Below are 22,592 nucleotides of genomic sequence, written 5' to 3'. Positions count from 1 at the left end.
TGGAAAATCATTGAGTAAAACAGGAGTAATATCCAAAATTCCCCAAGGAAGTGTTACAGGCCCTCTATTGTTCCTCATCTATATTAACGACAGAGAAGACAATCTCAGTACCTGTCTTAGATTGTTTGCAGATGATGCTGTCATTTACCATCTTGTAAAGTCATCAGATGACGAAAACGAATTGCAAAATGATTTAGATAAGATATCTGTATGATTGACAATTGACCCTGAATAAATAAAAGTGTGAACTTATTCACATGAGTACTAAAAGAAATCTGCTAAATTTCGATTACGTGATATGTCACACAAATCTCAAGGCTGTAAATTCAACTAAATACTTAGAGATTACAATTACTAATAACCTAAATTGGAACGATCACATACATAATGTTGTGGGTAGAGCAAACTAAAGACTCCAATTCATTGGCAGAACACTTAGAAGGTGCAACAGGTCTACTAAAGAGACTGCTTACACAACACTTGTCTGCCCTATTTTGGAGTATTGCTGTGTGGTGTGGGATCCGCATCAGGTTGGACTGATGGATGACATCGAAAAAGTTCAAAGAAGGGCAGCTCATTTTGTCTTATTGCAAAATAGGGGTGATAGTGCCACAGACATGATATGTGAATTGGAGTGGCAACCATTAAAACAAAGGCATTTTTTGTTGCGTCGGGATCTTCTCATGAAATTTCAATCACCAGTTTTCTCCTCTAATTGCAAAAACATTCTGTTAACACCCACCTACATAGGGCAAAATGATCATCACAATAAAATAAGAGAAATCAGGGCTCGCACAGAAAAATTGAAGGCTCGTTTTTTCTGCGTGCCATTTGAGAGTGGAACGGTAGAGAGACAGTCTGAAGCTGGTTATGAACCCTCTGCGACATACTTTATTGTGAATAGCAGAGTAATCACGTAGATGTAGATATAGATGTAGATGAGACTCTGGCTTCCGAGATCAGTCTGGCCTCGACCGACAGAGACAGTGGTCATGTTTGTGAGAGTTGCATTTACACGAATGTGTGTGTTTGTGTGTGTGTGTGTGTGTGTGTGTGTGTGTGTGTGTGTGTGTGTGTTGCTGAGTAGCAACCTATCCTTTTTTTTAAATTATTATGAATATGAACATCTCTCAGCTTAAGTAATAGTTGGGTGGGAGATAGTTTAATGAGATGGATAGCTGGTGAAACTTAAAAGACTAATGCCCTTATTGTGACAATCAATTCTCATCTGTCACTTGACTATTTTAAGACATGTTTTCTGCATTCAAAATATGTCTGATATCTCAAACACACTGAAATGATACAAGGTCCGGGAATGTAGTTACCCAGTATTGGTCTATAATGAACAAGCAACATGTGGGAGTTGTGGAAATTTGAAAGTGTGTGCAACCCCCCCCCCCCCCCCCCCCCCCCTCGAAATAAAAAAGAAAGAAAGAAAAGAAAAATATTTGCAGGAAATGAATCTGAAACAAATAATGGATTTTAAATAATTTGTGAACATTAAGTTGTGTTTAAAGTTGCAAAAAAGTGTTAAAGAAACTCGTGAAATGTGATAATTGGGGTATGGCAACAATGCTGTAACTCTGAAGACTGTTTACAAGTGCATGAGTGATTTAAAATCAGAAATGAGTCTGTAGAAGACGACAATTTTCAGGTCATTCCTTAACATCAAAAATATAAGAAAATGTGCATAAAGTGGTAAAAATTGTTATTCAAACGGGCAAATAACTATTTGAGAGCTTACCGAAGAACTTAGTGTCTAGTACAGGTCTGCACAAAGCATTTTAACTGATAATTTGCAAATGACATGCTGGAGGGTAAAATTTGTTCCCAGAATTTTGAGTAATGAACAGATGGAAAATCATGTTTTGCTTTTCATGGATTGAAGGAACATCTTCATTCAGATCTGGAGCTCCCAAAGCATGCATAAGTTACAATCTGTCTCTCTCCGTGTGTGTGTGTGTGTGTGTGTGTGTGTGTGTGTGTGTGTGTGTTTTGTGTGTTTCTCCTGCTGCCACTTGGTGAGTAGATTTTTTTTTTTTTATCTATCCAATTACATTATGCTGTCAAAAATTGATTATTTTCATTGTTATATCACTTGAATAAGTCTAGGTTGCAAAATATGGACAGAAAAATTGAAAAAATGGTAGTTTGGGTTCCAGAGAAAAGTAGGAAAACACAAGCCTATACTGAGCCTACAACTTACCATAACATGTAGAGACAGCTTTTAACAATGTTGACTGGACACACCCTTTGAAATTCTGAAAGTAGCAAGGATTGAATGATGGGTGAGAAATGTTATTTACAACTTGTACAGAAACCAGATTGTAGCTGCAAGAGGCAAAGGACATGAAAGGAAAGCAGATGTTGAGAAGGGAGTGAGATAGGGTTGTAGCCTATCCCTGATGTTATTCAATCTGCACATTGAGTGGGCATTAAAGGAAACCAAGGAAAAACCTGGGAAGGGCTTTTAAATTCTGGGTGAAAAAATAAAAACTTTGAGCTTTGCTAATGAGATTGTAATAATAAAAGACAGAAAAGGACTTGGAAGAGCAGTTGAATGGAATGGGTAGTATCTTCTAAAGAATTTATCAGATGATCATCAACAAAGGTAAAGCAAAAGTAATGGAATGTAGTAAAATAAAATCAGGCAATTCTGAGGAAATCAGATTAGGAAATAAGACAGTAAAAGTAGTAGATGAGTTTTGCTATGTGGCCAGCAAAATAACTGCTGGTGTCCAAAGCTAAGAGAATTTAAAATGCAGACTGGCTATTGCAAGGAAAGCAGTGTGCTCCCTGCCGCCGTTGGATAAGCAGCTGCAGCAGCAAGTCATATACTCCTAGCTCACTCATTTGTTACATAGTTTAATTCTTAATTTCTTTGCGTGTTTTTGGTACTTGCATTGTTTAATTCATAAATTCCGGGCTTATTATAGTATTTGAGAGTTGTAGCATCACGTTTTAGTACCTGAATAGTGTAAAATCGCGTAGTCTCCTTCCGCCGCCGAGCAATGTGTCAGCAGTGCGCAAGCAGCAGCATTACTGCATTTACTAGGCAATCTTGTATTTTAATAACCATTTAAATTTTGTGTCAATTTGTTTGCGCTCTCTGTAGATTAGTTCAGACGTTCTTTGCACAACAGTTATTAGCATGGATAGGGACTGCAACTGCTGTGACCCGGATGCAGGCTGAGTTGGCATCCCTTCGCTCCCAGCTTCAGGCAGTGTTGGCTTCGGTCACACAGCTTGAGGCTGTTGCCAATGGGCATCACTGTGGGGGTCCGGATGGGGGTTTGTCGGGGACGGCCAGTTCGTCCCACGCATCCCCCGATCGGACTACGACTGTAGTTGCCCGGGATAATGCCCACATTGAGGCTGATCCCTCACCTGTGGTAGAGTGGGAGGTCGTCTCAAGGTGTGGCAGGGGGCGAAAGACATTCCGGAGAGCTGAACGGAAGGCCTCTCCAGTTTGTCTGACGAATCGGTTTCAGGCTCTGTCTCAGGCTGATACTGATCTTCGGCCTTACATGGCTGCTTGTCCTGTTCCAGAGGTTGCCCCTCAGTCTGCAAGATCCGGGCGGTCACAGAGGGTGGGCTTACTGGTAGTTGGGAGCTCCAATGTCAGGCGCGTAATGGGGCCCCTTAGGGATATGGCAGCAAGAGAGGGGAAGAAAACCAATGTGTACTCCGTGTGCATACCGGGGGGAGTCATTCCAGATGTGGAAAGGGTCCTTCCAGATGCCATGAAGGGTACAGGGTGCACCCATCTGCAGGTGCTCGCTCATGTCGGCACCAATGATGTGTGTCGCTATGGATCGGAGGAAATCCTCTCTGGCTTCCGGCGGCTATCTGATTTGGTGAAGACTGCCAGTCTCGCTAGCGGGATGAAAGCAGAGCTCACCATCTGCAGCATCGTCGACAGGACTGACTGCGGACCTTTGGTACAGAGCCGAGTGGAGGGTCTGAATCAGAGGCTGAGACGGTTCTGCGACCGTGTGGGCTGCAGATTCCTCGACTTGCGCCATAGGGTGGTGGGGTTTCGGGTTCCGCTGGATAGGTCAGGAGTCCACTACACGTAACAAGCGGCTACACGGGTAGCAGGGGTTGTGTGGCGTGGGCTGGGCGGTTTTTTAGGTTAGATGGCCTTGGGCAAGTACAGAAAGGGCAACAGCCTCAACGGGTGAGTGGCAAAGTCAGGACATGTGGGGACCAAGCAGCAATCGGTATTGTAATTGTAAACTGTCGAAACTGCATTGGTAAAGTACCGGAACTTCAAGCGCTGATAGAAAGCACTGAAGCTGAAATCGTTATAGGTACAGAAAGCTGGCTGAAGCCAGAGATAAATTCTGCAGAAATTTTTACAAAGGTACAGACGGTGTTTAGAAAGGATAGATTGCATGCAACCGGTGGTGGAGTGTTCGTCGCTGTTAGTAGTAGTTTATCCTGTAGTGAAGTAGAAGTGGATAGTTCCTGTGAATTATTATGGGTGGAGGTTACACTCAACAACCGAGCTAGGTTAATAATTGGCTCCTTTTACCGACAGTGCCCCTTAGGGATATGGCAGCAAGAGAGGGGAAGAAAACCAATGTGCACTCCGTGTGCATACCGGGGGGAGTCATTCCAGATGTGGAAAGGGTCCTTCCAGATGCCATGAAGGGTACAGGGTGCACCCATCTGCAGGTGGTCGCTCATGTCGGCACCAATGATGTGTGTCGCTCATGTCGGCACCAATGATGTGTGTCGCTATGGATCGGAGGAAATCCTCTCTGGCTTCCGGCGGCTATCTGATTTGGTGAAGACTGCCAGTCTCGCTAGCGGGATGAAAGCAGAGCTCACCATCTGCAGCATCGTCGACAGGACTGACTGCGGAGAAAACTGAGAGAAAATTTGGAATACATTTCACATAAATTTTCTCAGCATGTTATAGTCTTAGGTGGAGATTTCAATTTACCAGATATAGACTGGGACGCTCAGATGTTTAGGACGGGTGGTAGGAACAGAGCATCGAGTGACATTATACTGAGTGCACTATCCGAAAATTACCTCGAGCAATTAAACAGAGAACCGACTCGTGGAGATAACATCTTGGACCTACTGATAACAAACAGACCTGAACTTTTCGACTCTGTATGTGCGGAACAGGGAATCAGTGATCATAAGGCCGTTGCAGCATCCCCGAATATGGAAGTTAATAGGAATATAAAAAAAGGGAGGAAGGTTTATCTGTTTAGCAAGAGTAATAGAAGGCAGATTTCAGACTACCTAACAGATCAAAACAAAAATTTCTGTTCCGACACTGACAATGTTGAGTGTTTATGGAAAAAGTTCAAGGCAATTGTAAAATGCATTTTAGACAGGTACGTGCCGAGTAAAACTGTGAGGGGCGGGAAAAACCCACCGTGGTACAACAACAAAGTTAGGAAACTACTGCGAAAGCAAAGAGAGCTTCACTCCAAGTTTAAACGCAGCCAAAACCTCTAAGACAAACAGAAGCTAAATGATGTCAAAGTTAGCGTAAGGAGGGCTATGCGTGAAGCGTTCACTGAATTCGAAAGTAAAATTCTATGTACCGACTTGACAGAAAATCCTAGGAAGTTCTGGTCTTACGTTAAATCAGTAAGTGGCTCGAAACAGCATATCCAGACACTCCGGGATGATGATGGCATTGAAACAGAGGATGACACGCGTAAAGCTGAAATACTAAACACCTTTTTCCAAAGCTGTTTCACAGAGAAAGACCGCACTGCAGTTCCTTCTCTAAATCCTCGCACAAACGAAAAAATGGCTGACATCGAAATAAGTGTCCAAGGAATAGAAAAGCAACTGGAATCACTCAACAGAGGAAAGTCCACTGGACCTGACGGGATACCAATTCGATTCTACACAGAGTACGCGAAAGAACTTGCCCCCCTTCTAACAGCCGTGTACCGCAAGTCTCTAGAGGAACGGAAGGTTCCAAATGATTGGAAAAGAGCACAGGTAGTCCCAGTCTTCAAGAAGGGTCGTCGAGCAGATGCGCAAAACTATAGACCTATATCTCTGACGTCGATCTGTTGTAGAATTTTAGAACATGTTTTTTGCTTGAGTATCATGTCGTTTTTGGAAACACAGAATCTACTGTGTAGGAATCAACATGGATTCCGGAAACAGCGATCGTGTGAGACCCAACTCGCTTTATTTGTTCATGAGACCCAGAAAATATTAGATACAGGCTCCCAGGTAGGTGCTATTTTTCTTGACTTCCGAAGGCGTTTGATACAGTTCCGCACTGTCACCTGATAAACAAAGTAAGAGCCTACGGAATACCAGACCTGCTGTGTGGCTGGATTGAAGAGTTTTTAGCAAACAGAACACAGCATGTTGTTCTCAATGGAGAGACGTCTACAGACGTTAAAGTAACCTCTGGCGTGCCACAGGGGAGTGTTATGGGACCATTGCTTTTCACAATATATATAAATGACCTAGTAGATAGTGTCGGAAGTTCCATGCGGCTTTTCGCGGATGATGCTGTAGTATACAGAGAAGTTGCAGCATTAGAAAATTGTAGCGAAATGCAGGAAGATCTGCAGTGGATAGGCACTTGGTGCAGGGAGTGGCAACTGACCCTTAACATAGACAAATGTAATGTATTGCGAATACATAGAAAGAAGGATCCTTTATTGTATGATTATATGATAGCAGAACAAACACTGGTAGCAGTTACTTCTGTAAAATATCTGGGAGTATGCGTGCGGAACAATTTGAAGTGGAATGATCATATAAAATTAATTGTTGGTAAGGCGGGTACCAGGTTGAGATTCATTGGGAGAGTCCTTAGAAAATGTAGTCCATCAACAAAGGAGGTGGCTTACAAAACACTCGTTCGACCTATACTTGAGTATTGCTCATCAGTGTGGGATCCGGAGCAGATCGGGTTGACGGAGGAGATAGAGAAGATCCAAGGAAGAGCGGCGCGTTTCGTCACAGGGTTATTTGGTAACCGTGATAGCGTTACGGAGATATTTAACAAACTCAAGTGGCAGACTCTGCAAGAGAGGCGCTCTGCATCGCGGTGTAGCTTGCTCGCCAGGTTTCGAGAGGGTGCGTTTCTGGATGAGGTATCGAATATATTGCTTCCCCCTACTTATACCTCCCGAGGAGATCACGAATGTAAAATTAGAGAGATTAGAGCGCGCACGGAGGCTTTCAGACAGTCTTTCTTCCCGCGAACCATACGTGACTGGAACAGGAAAGGGATGTAATGACAGTGGCACGTAAAGTGCCCTCCGCCACGCACCATTGGGTGGCTTGCGGAGTATAAATGTAGATGTAGATGTAGATAAAAAAGAAGGCATCTGTTAACAATGTCTATAAATTTAAGTGCTACAAATTCTTTTCTGAAAGCTTATGTCTGGTATGTAGCCTTATATGGAAGTGAAACATGGGGGATTAGCAGTACAGGTAAGAAGAGAAAAGCTTTAGAAATGTGGTGCTACATAAGAATGCTGAAGATTAGATGGATAGATCAAGTAACTAATTAGGAAATACTGAATCAAACTGAACAAAACAGAAAGTTATGGGACAACTTGAGCAAAAGGAGAGATCAACTGGTAGAACACATCCTGCGGTGTCAAGGAATCAATCTGGTAAAGGAGGAAAGTTTGAGATGAATACAGCAAGCAGGTTCAAATGTATGTTGGCTGCAGCATTTATAGAGAGATAAAGAGGATTGCACAGGAGAGACTCACATGGAGAGCTGCATCAACAACAATAGTACTTTATTCCACATTATCCTATTTGCAGCAATATCGTTTAGTCTCCTCTGACTTGATTACCAACTTAGAAAGTCAATTATGGAAAAATTAACACTTCAAGGTGAAATCTTAACAGCTATGTAACCTTTTAAAACAGTTGACACAAAATTTCAATAAAGTGCACAGATCACATATTCTACAGTGTAGTATGGTCCTTTTGACTGTTTTCTGTAATGAAGAACTTCTGCTGTGGTCTAATTTGAAAGTATCTGTATTTTACATTTTTCTTTGTGCAAATATAATGTATGCTTTGAGAGTAATGGCGTTTATTGCACTATAATGGGAAGAGTACATGGCGGAACTGTCCAAAATCTGGAATACTGACAAATTTGATTCTGAGTGTTCCTCAGTCTATGGTATGGAAAATTTTACGACAGTGGCTGCAGTGCAAAATGTACAAGTTGCAACTATTGCCAGCGTTAAAGTGACAGTCATAAGCAGAGACGATGTGAGTTCTGTATGGAGACAGTGAACAGAATGGAAAATGAATTTTCTTGATAAGATAGTGTTCACTGATGAGGCCATGTTCCACCTTAGTGGTAATGTTAAGTGCCGCAATGTGTGGATATGGGATACACAGAAACTGACTAAGGTCTGGGAACATACATAAGACTCACCAACAGTGAATGCCTTTTGTGTTGACTTCCATAAGAGCCAACTTTTTTTTTTTTTTTTCTACGAGCAGGCTGTCACTGAAATTACATATCTAGATATGTTGCAGAACCACCTGATGCCACGTCAAGAGGACATGGGTATATTCATTTTCTAACAAGATGGAGCCCCTCCACATTACCAACAAGAGGTCACAGCATATCTATCCCACACTGCTCCTGTTTGGGTGTCTGTGGGGATATGTTAAAGACAAAGTGTTCCTCCCTCCACTTCCTGCAACTGTTAACAAGCTTCACAAATGCATCAATGGTGCATTGGCTGGGGTTGATGCTCTCGCATATAATTTTTGTGCAGATGAGGTATCTGCTGTGTGACAAGCGGAAGCTACCTGGAACACTTTTAGGAAGAAACTTGATGTTCAGTCAATTTCAGAACTGAGAATAAATTATTTCAAGTAGGTAAATCTCCTCAGTTATTTGATGTTACTTTTAGGTAACTAACTTAAACTCACCCTATATGTGATAGCATTACTGTCATAGTTGGTAATATCCCTTAGTCATGAGTGGCATGTTTGTGTTTTGCTGAGTTCACATACGAAAACATTTCTTGGTGGGTTTTAATGTGTGATGTAATAGTAGTAATAACGTTACTCTAACACTCCTCTGGTGTACACCCGAAGTTACTTTTTGAAAATTTCTTTCCATTAAGAATGACATGCTGTGTTGTATTTGCTGGAAATTCTTTGATCGCATCACAAAGCTCGTCTGATATTACCAATACTCATATTTTTTTTCATTAGGCAAGAGTGCAAAACTGTATTGAACGCTTACTAGAAGTCAAGGAAATGACATCAACCTAGGTGCCAATATATACTGCCTTCTGGGTCTCGTGGACAAACAGCTAAAGCTGGGTTTCACATAACCATTGTTTGCAGAATCCGTGTTGATTCCTACAGAGGAGATTTTTAGTCTCCAGAAAAGTTTAATACCTGAGGTTAGAATTTGTTCTAAAGTTCTATGACAGAGAGACACCAGCAATATATGCCTATAGCCTTCTGCATCTATTCAACAACCCTTCTTGAAAATGCGAGCTACCTGCACACTCTTCCAATCACTAGGGACACTGTTCATCAAGTGACTGAAAGTAGACTGCTACTAGAAGAGGAGCGAACATAGTATTCTAGCTTGTCAGTATACTTTGCTGTTTGAAACCATTGCTTTACATGTAGTCTTGCAATGTAATGGTTTTATTTATATGTACAAAGAGGAACAGTAGTTACCATACATCTACAATAACTGACTCAGTTGCTAGCATTTTAAGTTCTACTTGAGGGAGAACTGAATCGTCGTGATGTACAGGGCTTCTCAGGTAGACAGATAACTGCTTGAAGTACAGGGACATTGAGTTCCACTGCTATTCTCAATGGATATAGGTAGAATATTGTGGATACTATTGCTTTTTCCTAGCATGAACTGATGGAGCACTTTGTTGCAGTGATACTGCACAGCTAATGTTGCAGTGATACTGCACAGCTAATGCTGTCTGGTTTGTGACTGCAGCAAGAGGGTTTCTGAGTTTTTGGTGCTTGTGACATGAATCACCATGTGTCACATTTTACTGGGGCACCTTTTATATTCTGAGAAGAAAGCTGTTGTAAGTGTAAGTGGGAACAAGATTAACTGACAAGAAAATGAGCATGGCAAATCTTTTAAATATTGTATTTTGTGTGTTCTCCTGCCTCAGTATGCCCCTCTACAAATGCTTTTAGAAAACATTTGTACTGTTCAAAAGTTCGAGGTAACTATTAACAGTGAGTGCACGAACTTAACATTTCAACTGTGTTACATTATTAAGTTTAAAAAGTCACAAACTGCTGCTGTCAAGTCCGGCCTAATCTGTGCAGTTCTTGGTACATGATAAGTTTTTTTTTTTTTTTCCATGCAGCATTACCTTTGTATTTCGCATTCAAGCTAACAAACAGTGTTCACTTAAAACCCATGAGTTGCCAGTCCAAAAATTATTACTGCAAACATCCAGGAATAACATGTAAGTTCACTCAATATTTGGTCATATTTGTTATTCACACTACATTGCTCTCTCCCTGTTGTACAAAAGCTTCGTGATTCGTGAGCAGGTTCAACACAATATGTCACAAGGATTATGCATTACATGTGGAAGAACAAACTACAAATCTCACTGTTTGCAGAAACAGACGAAAAACACAACTGAGTTGTTAAATCCTCAGTTCCACCAATAGCTAGCTTTCTGTACACATTGTTCTAGGCACAATACGGTCCAATAAATACTTTACTTTACAGAGCATGTGGCAGCATATCTCTTGGAAGGTATTTATGACCCGCTCCCCCTTTCCCTGCCCTTTTTCCCAGAGCGTTGTCTGCCCAGCATCATCATAATATCCAATTTTGGTTAAGGCATCCTTGCATGTTCCAGTTTCAAGTAGAATCTAGTGATATTTCCCTGTCTTCTTAGGGTGCCCAAAATTCCTTTTCCCTTGAGGTGTATGTTTATATGTTAATTTAGGTATTAATTCTGACATTGTTTGAAAGTGTTCATGCCATTTTTTTTTTCTTTACTCCTCTATTTTCTGAAATATGCTTTTGACGCCCAATTCATTCCATATTTCTCTATTTTTTATCTGGTCTATGAGTTTTTAACCAGCTAGTTGTCTTAGGAGTCTCATGTCTGCTGCCCCAGTCCTCCTCCTTTGACAGGCAGCTAGAGTTCAAGTGTTTGAGCCACACACTAGAACTGGCACTGCCATCACATAAAATTTTAGTACTGTCTCTTTTCTAATTTATAGTACCTACCTTCTGCTTGAATTTTTGCAATTTGTTTTCTTGATCATTGTGTTTGGTATATGAGACCTCCTATCCCAGGTATTTAAAAGTTTTATCTGCTCTAGCTGTTTATCATCAGGTATTATTTTTGCTCTTAAATGCTCCTTGCCATGGAATGCCATTATCTTAGTTTTATCCGTAGATTTTGTCATGTTATAGTCATTTGTTACTTCGTGCAAGGACCAAATTGCTCTCTGTAATTTACCTTCTGAGTCCACCAAAATTACTTGATCATCTTCAAACAGGAGTGTATATATAACTTTATTATTAAGCTTATAATGGTGCACCACTGTATTCTGCCATGTCTTTATGACATAATTTATGTATATATTAAATAATGTGGGTGATAAAAGACACCCTTATCTCACTCCTTAACAGTTGTTTCTCACAAATGGGCTTCCTTTTTGTACTTTGATTTTCTTGTGTATATACTTGCATTGAATTACATTTATTACATGCTGGGGTATACTATTCTTTTCTGAAATTTCCAATAATCTAACTCTTTAACTTTATCAAAAGCTTTTCCATAGTCAATGAAGGCTATGTATGTCAGATGACTGTATTCTCTGTGGTTTTCAATAATTTGGTAGACGTGAAAACACTGTCCAAGCAAGAGCTTCCCTTCCAAAACCCATTCTGTTCTTGAGTAAGAAATGTCTCCAAAAGTAACATTAGTCTGTTATTAGTTATCCATATATCTCGTATCCAGAGTTCAGAAGACTAATACATTGATAATTGACACAATTTCTGAAATTCCCATTTTTAAAAAATGGGGTAACAACTGCTATTTAACAGCCCTCTGGTACATTTCCGTATTTCCAACGAGTATTTACAAAATTCAGCAGTTTTATGAGTAACGATTATGAAGCGTATTTAAATAATTCCACATTGAGGTTGTATTCCCCTGGAGATTTTCTATTTTTGGATGTTTTTAACACAACCTTTAGTTCTTCCATTGATATGAGATCAACATGCTCATCACTAACCACAGTTTCCACGTTTTCCTCATCACTTGTCTATAATTTTGGAACCCGACAAAACCTGGAGAGATGGATCCATGGTTCTGTGAAGGCAACAATGGCAAATGATAACCCCTAGGCCGGCCAGTGTGGCCGAGCGGTTCTAGGCGTTTCAGTCTGGAACCGCGAGGCCGCTACGGTCGCAGGTTCGAATCCTGCCTCAGGCATGGATGTGTGTGATGTCCTTAGGTTAGTTAGGTTTAAGTAGTTCTAAGTTCTAGTGGACTGATAACCTCAGATGTCAAGTCTCATAGTGCTCAGAGCCATTTGAACCATTTTGATAACCCCTAAAGAAAAACAGGTGTGCACGGATGCCTAAAGGCAGCAGCCCCACCATCTAGCTACAAAGGCTACTGGTCGGTATCTTGTAATGGGGAATATCTTACCCATTCTATGTATTGTATGTATTCTACGCACATGTGGTCATTCCTGTTTAGTGGCTAGTACCAGCACATGCCTGTACAGGACAATTAGCACTGTACCTGTCCTCATAAAACCAGGTTCTTCCCCTGCGAGCCAAGCACAGGCCTTGTTCAAATGAATTAACTGATTCCAAAATTTAATAGAAGAAAAGATAAAATGAATATCCAAATGCCACCTTCTGTGCTTACTGTGGTCATGCACTGTTTCTGCATAACGTATATAATCTTGGAGCCACATGGCTGAAACTTGAGAACACATTGTGAGATTTGAAGAGCCCCTAAAGAATAATCAGTCAATAGTTTGAAGTTATTTACTGATACTTTTAGGTAACTAATTTAGAATATTCAATCATAAGTTTTGGACTAATCTCTTTGCAATATGTACCTCCCGACAAAAATTTTTCTCACAAATTTTGACCTCAAAGATATGCTGGATCATGAAGAGAAATCTGGCATTTTCACACCAGAATGGATGCTCTGAGAAAGGTAGTTTACACCACGAGACAGAAAAAGTAGGTTTTGAATTAGTAATGTCCTGTGTGAATATCCAGGAAATGACTGATTGTATCTATACCCACATTGAACTGGATGTTATATATTCATCTTTTTGAGAAAGCTTGGTGTGCCTAGTCATCCCCCCCCCCCCCCCCCCACACACACACACACCACACCTGTGACAGTACATAATACATTTTAACAGAAATTCAAATATAAGAAGCTTTGTTTCAAATTTCCCCATACACATGTCTACTGACATAGGTGATAATGGGGAATCTATTGCTCATCCATCAATTAAAGCTTATTAAGTGAAATAATTCAGATTGCACAAACTCTACAATGTCTATAGTGGTAACTTGTTCTGTTAGACTAATGTGGTATTGTTGCACACATAAAATGTCCATGTCTTATGTCATTGGTCTACTAAGGAAGAGAAAGTGAATGTCAAAAGAAACTAATTTATTATTGGAAGTGGTGTTCATGTGACCTAAGTTATTTGACACATCTATAATAATCTTAATACTAAATTTTACTTTTAAATTTAGTTACAATCTTTTTCTGGTGGTGTTATGAATTCCATGAGTGCAATATCGATATCAGCATTCAACTTTTTGTGTGGAAGCTAACTCACTGTGAGTGCTGTGTTAATAGCAATATTGTCGTACTAAAAAGAAAGAAAAAGGATATACAAATGGTCAGAAATCCGGACCATACGAAAATAATTATTTCATGGATCATAAACTTAAGGACAGTTTGTCAGTCTATTTAAGGTTTTATTAACCCTTGCAGACCTGATTTTTTATTCACTTATGAAAAAAGTCTGATATGATTTTTACATTCAGGTGAGTCTCCCGACAACATTTTCCTAAAAGAAAATTTCATATGATCTCTAGTTTTCTAGATATTTAATGTACACAATTGTGTTCATCAGGTCTCGAGCTTCATGTCATACATTAAGAAGGTTAACAGAATGGATCAAGTATGCCACTCTTTATTTCACTTTAAAATAGAAGAAGCAAGAAAAATAATTCCAAATTACAGTTCTTATTTAAACAGCAATGGTCAATACACTGATTTTGAGGTTTAGTATGAAACTGCAAAAAGCAATTTCCATTCTTTTGGAGACACAAACATACTTTACATTTTCTACACTGAATTCTAGAACGCCCTGTACAGTTTGGAAATTTGCAGCTACTTGGAGTTCCTACATCATGCAAAGGCAAATGGTCAATGGAATCAAACACTATCTCTGTCGCTGGTCATAATTCTCCTCTTTTTCTTGGTATGACTCTCATGTCTGACCCAGTCCTTCATCAGACGGACGCCCCCTCTTCTTTAGTCACTTTCTTCTGGCACAGTATCAATCCATCTGCTACCCTGATACGAAAGGAAAGAAGGCCCATTTGCTTCTTCTCTGGGATAGACAGGTTGTAATGTGTAAATATTAGTATGTGCTGCCATGCTAGTGAAAAAACCATCTTTTGAAGTATTGTATTGGAGAACACAAGACAGATTCTTCAAAATTTGGAGCTTTGTATGTTTTTGCCATGGTACTTAGAGGCTTGCATTTCCATTTTATGGATTCTTTAGGTGTCACCAACATGTTGTCACACAGGCTATTCAATTCTGGGTTGTTTTCATTGTATAGAAAAATTCATTTCAGCATCCATCACCTCTACACACATCATTCACGCCCACTTTATCTGTTCCAACACGTTTCACTATTTGTGGAGCTTGCCTTTCAATAAGTGGTACACTGTCATCCTTATCTCCACTCAAACTAATGTCAGAAATGTCACCATTTTCAATTACGTCCATAATCAAGTCTCAACCTTTCTCCACAGAAAGATATTCCTTATCCATATTTGTAAGTCAAAAGCCAGCAATATAAAATAAAATCATATGTACAGGTCATTTATTCTCCCCCTTGCCGCTGGTACTGAAATTATTGAAAAAAATACCACATATAACTACCATAGCCATGCAAATACAGCTGAGGCACATTTTAGGTTACGTTTCCTAATATACACCATTAAGGACCTGTTGTACACAAATGTGTACATTAAACTTACTTGATACATAACACAAATATGAACTGAATGAAATTGCTGAAACTTCCACTGAAAGAATGTCTAATGTTTCCAAAAGAAAGAAACCACACAAAACATTCATTATCAAAACCCACAACGTGACTGTTATAGCAATAAAGTCAACGGGTAACGGCTTCCCACCGAGAGACAACACCAGAACACCACTTTACTATGTGGTTCACAGACTGCTCACAAGAGCAGCAGCTGCTGGAGCATGACTAAAAGAAACATACACAAATGTGCACAGTGAGTTTGGATGCACCTGACATTTCTTGTCAGCAAAATATTAGTGAACAAACTTTATGTACACAATTGTGACCACCAGGTCTGAAATGGTTAATAACATGCAGGAGTATAAGACAAGTATTAGATTCACAACAACCAAACATCAATTCCCAGGCTCACAAGATGACTAGTTTTCTGTGAACACTGACATTACCCACACAAAAATTTAAGAACAGATTAAAGAAATGTATCCCAATAGATTTCCTTGCAAACTGTTACTGGTAAGCGCAACCAGTTCAACACATAAAATGACAGAAAACTGTACCAAAGAACAAAATACTTCTGTCAAAGGACAAAGCACCACCCGGATTAAAATACTACAGAACTATAGATCTAGAGTTAAATTAGTTCCTTTTTCAAGCCTGTAACTCATAAAAACGTTTGAAACAATGAAAGCTCCATGAAAATTATGGTCATACCCTCCTGGTCAATCCAATCGCTATATAGCAATTTTCTCCGGGATCTATAATTTCAATTTCAAAATAGTGATTTGTTGTAGTCAGTGGAGCTCTGGCTTGGGCCAAGCCCACGTCAATTATGCTTTTACCCCGTCCAGTGTACTCCAAAACCTGCAAAGAGGATTAAGTGTAACATACATAAACATGTTCACTGATGGATAAGCAATAAAGAGGACTTCCACATTATTATGGCAGACCAAGTAACTTTTTATTGAATGCTGCACTACACTTCGAAGTGACACAGATACATGACACTAAATCTTAACACAGTCGCCAAGCCGTATACAATGCTCAGAATGTTCTACCAATCATTCAATCCATTGACGGTAGAAGTCACATATCCTGTGTTGTGAGCAATTTATAGAAGCAAAATCGAGAAGGTGCCATGTGACTTACATACTTCTGAAGCTCAAGTGCTGTATTTCTTATTTATACTTGCAGATTACAAAAATACACATTTTCACTGATGCTCTGCATTAAAGTCCTCTCCAAAACATGACATTTTTTGTATGATTTAGTGTACAAAAATATTGGCAAATGTGATGCTGACAGACAAAAGAATTACTTCTATTCCACCCTAAACAGTTTCATTATTGTAGGAAAAGGCACTTTCGGTGATGAAATTAGCAAGCTTTTTTAGAAACACAGGGACAGATACTTCACAAATAAGAAAACCCTGAAACACATTGTGTTGTACCTTCAAACTACACTAACAACTCTTATGAACATATATCCATGTTCATCTGTGAGCACAGCTTGACATTTTTATTTCAACCATATGATCATAATGACGAACTCTATTAATGCTGACACACAAAGATTCTGTTATATATACCTCCTCAGGTACAAAGAAATTATGAAGGGATACAAATCCCTTCATAATTTAGTGGAAAACAACTTTCCATGCCAACAGGAAATGTAGACAATGTCAAATTTCTGGTGTTGTGCGAAAGAGAATTTCTCTGCAGTGCTCAAACATAGATTCGTGGCAACTGTTTTCATTCTACAATGAAGTGCTGACAGATTGTAAGAATCACATCTCAGAATAAAACTATAAAGCTGTAACAATGTTTTCTTTTGAAAAACTTTCAAGTGTATGGTTGCAGAGTTGATTAGATTTTGTAGGTTTAACACAAATGTTTCTATTTTTTCCAATAAGTACATGTAAAGTAACTGATACATTTAAAATGAGAATATCAGAAGCTAATAATGAGACAGGTCATAAAATAAAATGATTTTCCCCAATCACCAGTTATAAGACAAACATCAACAAAAGTAAAACAAGTATAATGGAATTTAAATGAATTAAATCAGGTGATGCTGAGGGCATTAGAAAAACGAACACTAAAAGTAGTAGACCAGTTTTGCTATTTGGGCACATAAAATGCACACTGGCAAAATCACGGAAAGTATTTCTGAAAATGAATTAATAACTTTGAATACAAAATTTAGTGTCAAGATATCTTTTCTTAATATATTTGTCTGGCATGTGGGCTTGTGTTGGAGTGAAATGTGGATGGTAAACACTTCGCAAAAGTTGCGAATAGAAGGTTTTGAAATGTGGTGCTACGGAGGAATGCTAAGATCATATGAGTAGATCGGATAGGTAATGATGAAGTACTGAACAGAATTAGGTAGAAAATAAATTTATAACACAACTTGACTACAAGAAAGGGTCAGTTGATAGGACACATCCTGAGGCATCAAGGAATTGCCAGTTTTTTCATGGAACGATTTTCGTGTGTGTGTGTGTGTGTGTGTGTGTGTGTGTGTGTGTGTGTGTGTGTGCGGTGGAGGGAATAAAAACTGTAGAGGCAGACCCGGCTTGACTACAACAAATCTGTTCAAATAGATATACGTTGCAGTAATTCCACACAAAATTAAGAGGCTGGCACAGAATAGACTAGCGTGGAGAGCTGCATGAAACTTGTCCTTGCATAAAGACATCGTCATCTTGATAAGCTTTCAAAGTGGTGCAAAGGCTAGCAACTTGCTTTAAATATTCAGAAGTATAAATCTATCTACTTCACAATATGTAAAAATAGTGTCACAGTGGTGCAATATAAATAATTCACAACTGGTAACAGTCAACTCATATAAATACCTGGTATAGCAATTTGTGGGAGTAAGAAATTATACGGTTATGCAGGCTGAGTGGTACATGGCAAACTTCAGTTCATTACTTGTATACTGGGAAAATGGAATCAGTCTACAAAGGAAGCTTACAAAATACTAATGTGACTTGCCCTGGAATACTGCTCGCCTGAGTGGGACCATACGAAATAGGATTGGCAAAAAATACGGAATACAGTCTACACAAAGAAGGGCAGCATAAATTGTCACAGGTTTTGTTTGGCCAGTGGTAAATAGGCCTGAAATGTGGATAAACCTAAACAGGCAGGGCTAGACGACACATATCAACTATCATACAAAAGCACACTTCCAAAGTTTCAAGAATTAATATTAAATGAGGAACCTAGGAATATATTAGAGCCCCCAATTAATTGCTTTTGTAGGGAATTAGACTAAATCCAGACACTGAAATAGTCATTCTTTCAGTGCTCCAGATGTGAATGGAATGGAAAGAAACCCTGATATCTGTTACAATGGTAAGTATCCTCTGACAGATACTTTGCAGTGGTTTGCAGAGTATTTTTTATGTAAATATAAACTAACAATAGCACTATTGTTACTACCACTGCTGCCTCCCCAAGAGAAAAATTTGACAGTAACAATCTACATATAGTGTGTCAGCAGCTATTAAATGCACGAGCACATGGCACGCTTCATACCAGCTGACAACACCAACACTTTCCACGCCTGCCATCTGTCAATCACAAAGTTATTTTAACAAAGCTCTATTTCTACAGGGTGTAAATAAAGTCCGGGAACACTTAGAATTATTTATTGCACAAGAACTAAACATTGTACAGATGTCATATGTATTACAGTTTTAAGAGAAACTCTGAAAGTTTTTTTTTACAAACATTCGATATGCGAACCATGAGTGACCCGGCAGACATTAATACAGTAATCGAATTCTTGTCATACCCGTCCCAGCATGACATCGTCGACTGTGGCAGTCGCTTCCCGTATTCTCTCCCGGAGCTCTGCTACATCACATGGTAGAGGCGGTACATACACCAGATCTTTAATGTGTCCCCGCAGAAAAAAAGTCACACGGAGTGAGATCTGATGATCGGGGAGACCATTTCATGAAACATTTCGAACTACAACACGCAGAAAGCTAGCTCCACACCTGAACTTGCCATATTTGCGACTAGCGCTGACCATTGGCAAATTACCAAACTACGCTGTGGCGGTATACATGAAAAAAAAATTTCAGGGCTTCTCTTCAAATTGACATATGTATGATATCTGTACAATGTTTGGTTCTTGTGCAATAAATAATTCAAAGTGTTCCCGGACTTTGCACACACCCTGTATCATAGCACAACATTTCTTCTTCGGCACAATTATGGTAGTGTTACTTATTATAACTGGATTTGTGAGAAAATTTATTAACACACGTACAAAGAGTGTAAAATGTATGAACAACAGCAGGCACTGGAGCAGTCGTCTTATAAAAGAAATAACAGGCTATTATTCCCATTTATTAGATGTATAAAATAGTGAAATATATTATAATGTGATAGTTCTATTGCAGTATACACACCACAACAGACAGAGAGTTTCATTACTAAAATAGCCACAGGCAGTGACCAAGCCATTTTCTATCATATCCTTTGTAACAACAGTACTTGCCTAACAATATATGCAGAGTTTTGATTAGTGTGAGTATTATGAGGAGGAGGAGGAGGAGGAGGAGATGACAGGCACTGGCAACAACTATCTAAGTGTCCCATGGAGTTACTTAGATGGCTTGGATGGTAAATTGGTATGTAGTTTTACTCTATCAGGAAGTTACTGTTTGCATTAACACTTGCTTTGTCTAGTCTTAGGCTGCCTTATATGCCAGAGTCAGCATGACCCCATCAGAGGACGCGCCTGTGGACCAATGTCATCTGAGTAATAGTGCCACAGTGATAGACAGTAACACTGTAGCAACTGCTCAGTTTCCATGGTAACATCAGGTGGCACAACTATATCCCCCTTCACAAAGCAGTGACCAATGGGGCAGAAGGCGAAGTTTGTGTGCAGTCAACAGCAGCGCTACCAGGTAAGGTAACAAGCTGATTGATATATATGGGTGCTGATGCAGAAAACTGTGGCAAGACAAGGCTGAATGGAGACGACAGAGTTGTCAAGGGGCCAGTGGGTCTGCCAGGGGCGGAGAAGCAGGTGGCTGCTGATTAGGATGGTGGACATGAAGTTGGTTTTGATGGCACTGCAAAAGTCAGTTGGCAGAGGCCATGAAATACAACATGGATCCAAGAAGGGCTGAGACCATTCCACAGATCCACACTGGGGTACTTGAACTGATGGGCCCACATTGAGGCACCCACTTTGGAAGGAAGAGGCCTCGGTGATGATGGGTGCAGTGTGTCTAAAATTGTGCAGTGAGGGTTGTGAGCCACAATGGGGATGACCCTGAAAGATGCTAGAAACCCAAAGAAAGCATTAGATGCACTATATAACATCATTTGCTTATGGGGATAGGTTTTAAATGTGTCGATAAAGTGTTTCACACCACTTCTATAGCTGGGTGAAAAGGTGTGTGCAAAGGTGTTGAATCTCACTAACGGCACAAAACCATTTGACATCGTACGAGGACAAAGTAGTCTGTTATCAGAAATGAAAATGTGTAGGGTGCTCCAACGGCAAAGACCTTTTCTAAGACTGCAATAGTAGCAGTAATAGTGATCTGAGATGTGTGCAACACAGACATGAAGTGCAAAAAGCGACCAATCACAATCAACCACATGGAGCCCAAAAATGGGCCAGCAAAACGTAAGTGGATAAGTTCCCACAGTTCTGCAGTGTCAAGCCAGGGGAAAATCACTGGGGGTCAATCCAAATGAAGTGGTCCAATAAAAATTAAGTTGGTTCCTTGACTATTTTTAAATATTTTAATTTTTTTATATATGATTGCCCTATAATTGAGAAGTTCAAAACAGTTTTTTTAAAAAATTTACCTTTCACCTTTACTGAATGGCGGCCATTTCGTTTGTAAGCGTGCGACGATGTTTCAGTTTAGAGTAGTTAGCAAAAATATGAATATCTCTGCACTGGGTTAAGTTACAACATTGAAATAGACATATTTGTTTTTAGAAAAGTGTCCTCTACAACATTGTCTATTACACAAAATACCCTAAATTCAAAAATAACCAGTCAAAATAACCTCCAAAATTTGGTATCCAAATTTTCAAAAATCCACTTTTTAGGCCCAAAAAGAAAAAACAAGGAGTGATTTATGAGAGTCTATTTTTTTTTCCTATAGTTAGATATCATATACTCCTAGCCTCATATAGAGCAAGAACACTTACAAATGTTTCCTTAATTTTTCATGAATTTTTGAAATTTGAAAATTTTCATTTTTTGTATAGTTTTTGTATAGTTTGCACAGTTGGTACATCTATTTGATAGAAATGTACTGTAAAAATTTCAACATTGATATCTGATTGTGAACAAATATATGAATTTTTGAAAATGAGGAGATAATTCACATTACTCTACAACTGATCTTATGGCTGTTGCCTATTCACATGTGATATTAGCGAGATATAATCAATTATTATTGAAGTAAGGTACAAAAAGTGGAAACATCACTGAAATTAACATTTATATTATTTTGACATACTTAAAATAAATATTTTCAATTAACATCCTTCGAGATGCGACTGTTCCTAAATCTGGTGGTAAATGTTAAGAACACTTATTTCTTCAGATAGCTACTGTGATATAAAATAAGACCTCCCAGTTGCTATGGTAAGTTAAAGCACTGAAAGTTTCCAAAGAACATTTTTCATTGGTATCCAAACTTTGTCACTAGTAGATTTCTTGAATGATGTTCTTGGGCCAGCAGGGTGGTAAAAATTCACAAAAACATCATTGTTTTCCAAACTTATTCTTTCCACCTCTGCAAGCCACCACTGTCCATCATACACACATGCCACTATGTCATTCAACGTTAAAGACAGAGATGTAATTTTACTGACACAATGATCCTCATAAATTTCGGTTTCTGATGTTACATAGCATCGAGCTAAGTTTTCTGCAATGCCAAGGAATTTGTGGAAGTGCCTTGTTCCTTTTATTGCAATACAGTTTTCAAATCTGGTTTGAAGTGTTGTTTTCATATGCAGAACCACTTCTTCTTTCTTGGTCAGAAAATAGGTAACGCCTTTAATATTATCCTTGCAAAAGACATACATGGCCTGTACAGTGAGAATTTGGTCTGTGGTTGGTCTTTGTAGCCTGGCTTCTACTCCATCACATGCATTTTTAACATGGCAAGATGCAAAAAAGTGTCATTCAGCCTCCAACCCAAAGTCTACTCTGTGGTTGCACAGATTTGAAAAATTCTTTTTGTACTTATACATACTACCACTTCCATCTGAAAAGTGGATCAGCTCCTCAACCCTGCAAAAATTTTC

General features: G+C 39.3%; 1 protein-coding gene across 3 annotated transcripts in view; it reads right to left on the bottom strand.

The window, feature by feature from the left end:
- LOC124723074 (SPRY domain-containing protein 3-like) overlaps positions 1–22,592 on the bottom strand; it is a 197,383-nt gene that overhangs the window by 98,847 nt on the left and 75,944 nt on the right. For all 3 annotated transcript variants that reach the window (XM_047248250.1, XM_047248251.1, XM_047248252.1), the window contains exon 4: positions 15,997–16,146. In XM_047248250.1, coding sequence (XP_047104206.1) covers positions 15,997–16,146 — 150 coding nt within the window. The remainder of the gene's footprint in view (positions 1–15,996; positions 16,147–22,592) is intronic.

The sequence above is a fragment of the Schistocerca piceifrons genome, chromosome X (assembly GCF_021461385.2).
Source record: "Schistocerca piceifrons isolate TAMUIC-IGC-003096 chromosome X, iqSchPice1.1, whole genome shotgun sequence".
NCBI classification, from domain to species: domain Eukaryota; kingdom Metazoa; phylum Arthropoda; class Insecta; order Orthoptera; family Acrididae; genus Schistocerca; species Schistocerca piceifrons.
This window is presented reverse-complemented; position numbering and strand designations above follow the sequence as displayed.